At 50.9% G+C, this 9427-nt stretch overlaps 1 protein-coding gene across 1 annotated transcript in view; it reads right to left on the bottom strand.

The window, feature by feature from the left end:
• Positions 1-2782: 2782 nt before the first annotated feature.
• The window catches only part of LOC107119128 (serine protease 33-like), an 18645-nt gene continuing 12000 nt past the window's right edge, over positions 2783-9427 (bottom strand). The window contains exon 6 of the mRNA XM_015421572.1: positions 2783-4459. Within this exon, the coding sequence (XP_015277058.1) occupies positions 4202-4459 (258 nt within the window). The 3' untranslated portion in view covers positions 2783-4201. The remainder of the gene's footprint in view (positions 4460-9427) is intronic.

The following is a 9427-nucleotide window of genomic DNA, read 5'->3' as shown; positions in this document are numbered from 1 at the left end:
TTTCGTATTGGACATGCAGTCAGACTTTAAAAAATGGCCCTTGCTCATGGTCACTGGGTTAGAGAAATGCCTGTTGCCTGCCTCAGTCAGACATTCTTCCACCACTGCCCCCTCGCCTCTGCAACCAGTGGGATGACGGTGGATGGGCGTAGACGGAAATCACATTGGGCTACCGGATGACATTGCATCTGGTCTGTGACATCAGAGCCTCAGGTGACACTCTAGAGACTCTATGGTTTTGCCATAGAATGTTTCTAGAACATCAGCAGATGCTGTACCTGGACTTTCGCTCAGATGTGATGTCAACATGTAGGCCAGTGCCATCTCTGCTTCTTGCCTCACACACACACACACCCAAAGCTCTTACGGGTGTTAGGCAGTGGCCTGGTATCCCTACTGGATTATAGTCTTTAATACTGTAGAGGACATGTATGTCTACACATGCATCATATGCACACAAAAAGAGAGATCATGTCTTTCCAGCAGAGGGCAGTGCAGAAAAACACATAGTTTAAGCCTTGGGATCTTCATGTGCCTAAAAGGTTTGAAGCTTTGAAGCTCTCTGGCATGATATTTGGCAAGAGGATAGATGCTAGAAAATAATTAATTACAGCTGTGGCTCAGCTTCTCCAGTTTATCACAGCAGGAAGATTCAAGGTAAACCCTGTTGTTTAATTATAGTAAGAGAACAGATACTTTCCTTCAGTTTCTAACTAGGAAAGATAGTTGTCGTTTATGAGGCAAATGCCAGTTTGGGAAATTGAGAGAAACTGGAAGCAGCCAAGTAAGTCAAATAAGATAAAACACGATTAATGGGGGGACGAAAAAATGGGGGGGGGGGTTGGAGGACCCTTGAATCATCATGCGACATTCAGCTGAATGTCTTTCCATTCGTTCTTAAAATGCATTTCTGGCTGCAACCACTAGGGCCACAGGGAAGCCTGAGCATGGTAAAAGGCATTCTATTATCCGCTAAACTTGCCTTTCTCCAACACTGAATCAAACTTGCCTAAACCCATCAACTCAGCCATCACTGGTGAAGGACAAGATGGTGCACTGATGGCTGCTACAGTAGATCATTTTCTCCAAATAGCCTTTCTGTTCTTTCTTCCTTTCCTCACATTCAGCTCAGCCAGGGATTGTTTTGTAGAAAAAGAGCTAGGGGAACTCATTAGCATAACTCATTAGCATATGCCACACCCCCTGACATCACCGGAAGTGTGTCATAAGGCCACACACCCCGCCCCCAATGGTCCCAGCTGCCGCCGCCGGCTTTGCAGCTCCACTGCCGAGCCCCATAAGGGGCCCAGCGGTGGACCTGCAAGGCAGGCGGGAGTGCAAGGAAGCCCTGCAAAGGCGCTCCCTGGCCCCAGGCAGGCAGGGGTGGGGAGAGGCAGGGAGGAAGCAACTTACCCTCCTCCTGCCTCCTCCTGGCTGAATGAGGGCCGGAAGCGGGGCGGCCGGAAGCGGGCGGGGCTTCATCATGTGCCCCGCCCCCCGTACCTCACCCGGGGGAACTGCGATCCCCCCCGAAATGACCTCTGGTCAGAGGACAGGGTAAATAGAGTACCTCTTCCTCCACACTTAAGAGCTGGAAGTATAAGTCTGCATGTGGCTCTATGCTTTTCAGGGAGGGGAAATGCATCTGTCTGCTGGAACTGTTCCTTATCTTTGAGCAGAAGCCGGGTGCAACTGGTTCCTCGTGGTTCTGTTGTACAGGGTTCATGCAAGGTTTCAAGGTTTCAATCAGTTGCATCTATAAAAATCTGTCAGGTCCAAATGCAGGAATCTGCCTTTTCCATGACACACCAGCTTTCTGTGTGCGGGGAAGTATTTCTTCATAGGGCACCATTCCAACATGTGATTCCCCCAGACTGTAATTTGAAGCATATAGAAAAGCGTATTGCACCACTCGGCCACTGTCTCTAACAGACTCCTAGTCCCAACAGCTTGCTGAGCACTGTGGAAAATACAGAAGTACAGAGGTTGTCTGCTCACATCATTCACTATCACAAAAAGAGGTCTTTGAGCCCAACAAGCAACTCTGTCCAAAGTGCTAATGAATAATCACAAGGATTCCACAACTTCTGTTGTTTCACTGCTGTGCAATTCATACAACTAAGGACGTTCCATTTTAACATGAAACTACGTGAGAGGGATGTGATCTTAAGTGTCATTGATTTTAGTGGGATCAAGTGTGAAAAACTATGCTCTGGATCATGGTTATTGCCAGGGCTGTTTTTGTAGAAAAAGCCCAGCAGGAACTCATTACCATAACAGGCCACACCCCTGACAGTGCTGCTTATTAGCATATTAGACCACACCCCATGCCTTCCCTTGGCTTGCCCGGGCAAGCCCCCCCTTGAAAGAAAGGGAAGGCAGTTTAAACTGCATTCACTTGGCTTGCCTGGGTGAACCGTGGCTGCAGGGAGCCCGGGCAAGCCGGCCCTTGGACAGGCCAGGGAAGGCACGGGGAGGCATTTAAAGGCCTCCCTGATCCTTCCAGGGGGCCCCCCTGGCCCGCCCACCTTGGAGTCACGGGGGGGGGGGTTGTTACTCTCCAGGCCTTCCCTCTGTAGCCATGCACGCTGAAAAGTATGCATACGGAGAGTGATTTCAGCTAAGCATACCTTTTATTAGTCAGGAACAAGACACCTTGGCCGGCTCACAGGCCGGCTTATATTCCTTCAGAAACCCACCACCAGAACACACACCCCACTCCCGACAGGCTATTTACAGTAACCGAGATACCTATTGGCCTCACGGCTTGGGACCTAGCCCTTTCATTGGGCCTGGCTAGGATCCTACTGGCCCATTGTCTTTCGGCATGAAGCTTGAGGTTTTGGGTCTTTGGACAAGCCCGGGCATGCCCGGCTTCGTCAGGCTGCATACACAACACACGCAAAGGTTTTGGGTGTAGTGGGCATGGCCAACTCTGAAGCCAGCCGGAACTCCGTTCCTGTGCGTTCCTGCCCAAAAATAGCCCTGGTTATTGCTTGCCTGTCCTCTCCCTGGGGGAGGAGAACGATCAAGTCTTTTTGTATGCGCCTCCTGTCTATCCTTTGCTGTCAAGCACGGAGAGTTCACATGTGTTCAGCTTGATTCTGCTGCATGTATACTTTCAGAAAAGTACCACCGAGTTCAGTTACACTCACATGCACATACATTTGCCTACAACTACACCCCTGAAACTGGTTTTTAAAAATAATTAAGTTAAAAATCTATGGTTTCTTCAGCCCATTCTCCTAAAACCTGCCTTCAAGACCCATTGGGCACAAACCATGAGAAAGCCCTGCATAAGCACAGTGATATGACTCTTATGTTCAGGAGGAACTCAGTATGAAAGCATATGCTACGCCTGAAGATCCAGGGTCAGTCCCTAGGACCTCCAGTTAAAGAGCTGGAAAGGCATCTAACAATGGCCTCAGAAAAACCCCTCACAGATAAAATTGACAGTACAGGGGTTGGCATCTCAATTGTAGTGTAGCTCTGTGGGAGAACACCGGCTTTGCAAGCAGAAGGTCCCAGGTTCAATCCCTGGCATCCCCAGTTAACAGGACCAAGCAGTAGGTGACGGGAAAGACCTCTGCCTGAGACCAGAGAGATCCGCCACCAGTCTGAATGGACAATAAGGACTTTGATAGACCAAGGGTCTGATTCAGTATAAGGCAGCTTCGTGTGTGTTCATGTGGGTGTTCAGTCCCTGGCATCTCCAGCGAAGGCAGCAAGTCATGGGAAAGACAGGAGAACCAATCAAAGCAGACAGTACTGGGTAGGTAAGCTAATGACATGACTTAGTAAAAGGTGGCTTCACGTATGTTCACAGCAGTTGGTTTACAGAGAACTTTTTGTTTTCATTTTGGCTGTTGCAGTTTTTTTTTAATTATTCTGTATTTTGGCCTTGCCATATTCCAGACAGTTCCTTCTCTGATGTGTTAATGGCACTTCTTTTTCCACAATCCTGATTTCTCTTTATGTTTCCATTTCCACACTTTTCCTTTTGATTAGGCTTCATGGCTACTTGTCTATTCTATAAGGAGGCATAAAGACAGATCTTTCCAACCGTGGCAGAGCTCTTTCGAATGCCCTCTCCTTAAAAGCACAACCTACACAGCCTCCAGCCACTCCAAGCTCTCCCTCCAGCCTCGCCTAGTGAAGCACGGCAGCCATTTTGAAGTGTCATGGGTGGAGCTAGGGCAGTTCATGAAATGCTATTGGTCAAGACCACGAGGAGGAGGAGGAGAACCACAAAGAGAGCAGAATTGGCACTTGGGAGATGGGCTCCACTACCAGACTTTGTGTTCTGGGCCATGGTGTGTTGAATCCAGTCCATGTAGGAGGTGACCCGGGTGTAGACGCCAGGCCGGTTGACCTCCGAACAGCTAAAGCCAAAGCTCACCACTCCAGCCAGGAACCAAGTGCCGTTGTGCTTGCAGGCCAGGGGTCCCCCAGAGTCGCCCTGGAAAGAGAGAAAAAAAAGAAAACATGGGACATGGTTACATTTGTGTGAAAAGGCAGGAAAGAGCTCACATGCCAGTCAATGAAGTCCCCCCCCCCCAGTCTAGACATGAGGGCAGGGAGCCCGATTACAGTTTATCAATGGTAAGGGGAGCACACACTCTTAGTATGCTCAGAGGCACTTCCTTCTTTAACCAGAGAAGATGCAAAACCACTTCTCTCTCTAGAGCTAAACAAGACATGACAGGGGCTACTGTACATATGTCCATCCCATTCATATATAACCATAACTCAACATTTGCAGAGGACAATGAGGCAAGTCTCTGCCCCACGGAGCTTACATGGAAAGAAATTATCTACAGTCATCCCAGTTACACATGCACGGGGTGAGTTTCGGCAGGAGACGGGGTCTGTGTCAAAGGCTTTACAGAAAAGGTGGATGCCGAGGAGGGACCTGAAGGAAGGGAGAAGGGGGGGGGCATCACGATCGGGGCTCTGGGAGGCAGTTCCCATCAGTGTTCCCTCTAAGCTGAGTCAGTGTGAGCCAGCTCACAGTTTTTTTAGCCTCCGGCTCACACATTTTTGTCTTGGCTCAGGAAGGAGGGCTCCAGAGCAAACTAATTTATTCGGTAGCCAAATCGCTGGCTCACCACTGAAATGCCAAGAGAATTTTTGCTCACAAGACTGTGCGGCTTAGAGGGAACAATGTTCTTAGAGGGAACATTGGTTCCCATCTAAGGGGCAGCAAGCGGGAAAAGACAGATTTCATTTAAGGGAGCAGGAGACAGACAGCAGATGCTGGGGCAGCTGGGAGATCAGAGGTTACGAGCAGCCATCCACTGCGACAGCGCATGGAAGCCTCCTGTAACATATCGATGCTGTAGCCCTCGTCCGGATGGCTCAGGCCAGCCCGATCTCATCAGATCTCAGAAGCAAAGCACGGTGAGCCCTGGTGAGGACTTGGGTGGGGAGCTCAGGGTTCCTCCACGGAGCCAGGCAATGGCAAAGCACTCTCTTGCTTCGAAAACCCCGCAGGGGCACCGTAAGTCAGCTGCAACTTGACCAGGGCCGGCTCACCCACTAGGCGAACTAGGCATTCGCCTAGAGCACTAGGCCCTGGATGGGGCGCCAAGCTGTGTCTCCCCCCTCCTCCCCCCCTTTGGTGGTGGTGGCGATGGGGGGAAGGAGGCGGTGGCGGCGGCAGCAAAAGGGTGGCTGGCTCCAGAGGTCTCCAGGTTTCTAGGCCCCACCAGGAGGTTGGCATCTGCGCCATAAGGCAGCCTCGCCTAGGGCGCAGAAACACCTCGAGCCAGCCCTGAACTTGACAGCACTTTACACACACACGCACCTTAACCAATTTGCACCTCTTCTAGTTTCCTTTCCTGGGGTGCACTTTAAGGGACCGAGGGCCTCCTTGCTTAGCCCCAAGCATCAGACCGACGTTTCTATCAAGTTCACTCCCTTTACTTAATTTATACCCTGCCTTTCTCCCCAAAGGGGACCCAAGTAAAGGTAAAGGTTCCCTCGCTCGAAAGCCAGTCGAGTCCGACTCTAGGGTTGCGGTGCTCATCTCCGTTTCAAAGCCGAAGAGCCAGCGCTGTCCGAAGACGTTTCCGTGGTCATGTGGCCGGCATGACTAAACACCGAGGCGCACGGAACGCTGTTCCCTTCCCACCGAAGTGGTACCTATTTATCTACTTGCAATTTCTTGCTTTCAAACTGCTAGGTTGGCAGGAGCTGCAACTAGAGACGGGAGCTCACTCCGTCATGCGGCACACTCGGGTCTCGAACTGCTGAACTACCGACTTTCCATAGCCTGCAGTTCAGTGTCTTAACCACTTGGTTAACCCTGCCTTACAAGCCACATAAAAATCACAGTAATGCAGTTCAGCATCTTAACCTCTTGAGCCACCGCAGCTCCAAAGGGGACCCAAAGCAACAGCCTATTCCCCTTCTTTTAAGGTCATCATGACTAGTTCCTCCGCTTCTCACCAACCCCATATCTTTTCTTGGGAGGCACGAGTACTGCAGCTCTGGTATCGCTTTCCTTCTGGCTTGCCATGCTCTCCTCCTTTACCCTGGTATAGGGTTGCCAGCAGTGTTCCCCCTAAGCTGAGTTAGTGTGAGCCAGCTCACAGCTTTTTAGCCTCTGGCTCACAGATTTCTGTCTTAGTTCAGGAAGGAGGGCTCCAGAGCAAACTAATTGATGCAGTAGCCAAATCGCTCGCTCACAGCTTTAATGCCAGTAGTTCACTAAATAGGATTTTTGCTCACAAGACTCCACAGCTTAGAGGGAGCATTGGTTGCCAGCCTCCAGGTAGGACTGGGGATCTCCCGCTTTTACAACTGATCTCCCGCTGACCAGCTGCTCTGGAGAAAATGGCTGCTTTGGAGGGTGGACTCCATGGCACTGTACCACGCTGAGGCCCCTCCCCAAACCCCGCCCTCTCCCGGATCCACCCCCCAAAGTCTCCAGTTATTTTCCAACCCAGACCCGGCAACCTCTACCATGATATAATCACAGCTGCCAAAAAGGGAGGGCAAAGGGAACAGAATTCCAGGGCAGGGGCCCAGGACACTGAGCACTGATGTGATTTCTTTTTATGCAGTGTTTGGTGTGGCCTGGGTGGGGTGTGGTGGGGAGGAGACAGAAGGGATATTTGCCTAAGGGCCCCTTGGTTTCTCTTCCCTATCCCAAATAGGAGGCATTCGTTTTGTGGTCAGACTCAATGATATAATTCAGAGGAGGGAGCTCTATAGCCTCTGACTCCTTAGCGGGAGTGGATGTTGGCTGGTTCTGGCTCCTTCACGGCCACAGACCCCCATCCGGTGCCGATACCAGGCTTTCCTCCAGGAATCTTCAAATGCCTTGTTAGCCTGAATGGGCCACCTGTTCCTCTTTCCCCACAATTATGACTCTGAACATGGATCAAAAATGCATTTTTCAGGTGAGTTCAAAGTTACCTCTAAGCTGTGGAGTCTTGTAAGCAAAAAAATCTACTTTGTGAGCTACTGGCATTAAAGTTGTGAGCGGAGGCTAAAGAACTGTGAGCTGGCTCACACAAACTCAGCTTAGAGGGAACATACTTTTTACCCTTGGCTCCTGTCAAGATCTGGAGAACTACTTTTAACGGAGCCATCTGTCCAGAAGCACCCGAGGGCATGCCCGCCTTTCTCACAGTCTCTTCCTCCACTAAGCATGTTGGCAGTACCTGTAGCTTCATCAGAATCCTCGCTTTTATCTTGTACGGTTCCTTCGTGAGAGGCTCTGCTGGCCTTGAGAAGGGGCAGGACATAGCCTACTCTCCTGTCACTTAAGAACTTAAGAAGAGCCCTGCTGTAGCAGACCAGTGGTCCATCTAGTCCAGCATCCTGTCTCACACAGGGGCCAAGCAGTTCCTCCGGTGTTGCCTCCTGGCTCTGGGATTCAGAGGCTTAGTGCCTCTTGGTGTGGAGGTTCCCCTCAGTCACCATGACTCAGGGTTGCCCAGTGGAGGATGGGGGGGGGGTTCCGGGGGTAAGCAGGGACATCGGCAACGTGCTGATGTCACTTCCTGTGGTGTCGGGACAATGCTCTACTTTTTGGGCAAAACTCTATGGTAAAAATGGCTACAAACCATAGAGTTTTGCCCAAAAAGTAGAATGTCGCCCATGACAAAATGATGTCACTTCTGGAAGTAATGTCAGCATGTCACCAGTGTCACATGGGGACATGTGTTTGGGGCGGGGTTTCCTCCACCAGCCCGCTGGCCAGCAGCGGGCCAGACCACACAAAATTGGGGGATCCCCCACCTGAGGACTGGCAAGCCTACCAAGGCTAGTAGTCATTGATAGACTTGTCCTCCATGAATCTATCTAATCCCCTTTTAAAGCTATCTATTCCTGTGGCTGTCACTACATCCTCTGGCAGCCAATTCCACATTTTAATAACTTTCTGTGTAAAGTTGTATTTCCCTTTGGCCATCCTGAACCTACTGCCCATTAGCTTCTAGTCTTTTGGGAGAGGGAGAAAAATTTATCTTTGTCAACTCTCTCCACCCCATGCGTAATTGTATAAACCTCTATCATGTCCTCCCTTAGTTGTCTCTTTTCTAAACGGAAAAATCCCAGACTCTTCAGCCTTTCCTCATAAGGAAGAGGCTTCAGTGCCTTAGAAACCCACGTACGGGCAGCACAGAAACACCTGCGAAACCCAAGTCACGCCTTAGAAACCCAAGTAAGGGCAGCACAGAAACTCCCCTCTCTTTCACAACTGCCACCTCATCTTGCCAAGGTCCACCTCAGGACCCACACCCTCAGGAAACATCTCATCAACTTCTGCCTTCAGCACTGCAGTCAAGCTTCCCTCCCTCCTACAAACAGCCAGTTGTAACGGGAGCCAGCTTCCAGCCAGAAGCTATGTGGCTGGTCGGGGCATGTGGAAGAACATCGTGTCTATGGTGTTTGTTCCATGTCTTGAGGAGGCGATCACTCAAAATAAGACTTTCCTACTTCAGCTAGTGTGCCACCTGAGCGAGCCACGCCCAGCATGGGAAAGGTGCATGATGCCCGGATGAGTTGTACCTGGCCCAGGGAAGGTGAGTAACCCAGGAGCACAGGGCCCAGGGAAGATGGCACCTAGCTGGGGAATGCAGCCCCTGGCCAGCCACAGATCATCCTGGCAGCATGGGAGGGCTGGCGTGGACCCACACAGAGTGGTCAGTCCATTTGTTAGGCTTTGGGGGACTTCTGGCACTCCTCTACCTCTGGAGCCCTAGGCAATCACCTAGATGCACCTAATGGTCGGGCCAGCCCTGCCAATTCCAGAAACAAATCTCTCTTCTGAAGTCACCCTCAGGAAGCCACTCTGTTTGTTTGTTTGTTTCAAGCCTGCAAGAAATTCTAAGCCACGTTCTCCTTCCGTGAGCAGGCTGTGGCAGAACAGCCCCACTGGCCTGAGGGCACCGTTCTCTCTTGCCCTACAAGCAGG

Source organism: Gekko japonicus, unplaced genomic scaffold, assembly GCF_001447785.1.
Source record: "Gekko japonicus isolate JY-2015 unplaced genomic scaffold, Gekko_japonicus_V1.1 scaffold1445, whole genome shotgun sequence".
NCBI lineage: Eukaryota > Metazoa > Chordata > Lepidosauria > Squamata > Gekkonidae > Gekko > Gekko japonicus.
Note: the sequence above shows the minus strand (reverse complement) of the source record. Positions and strands in the feature narration are given on the sequence as shown.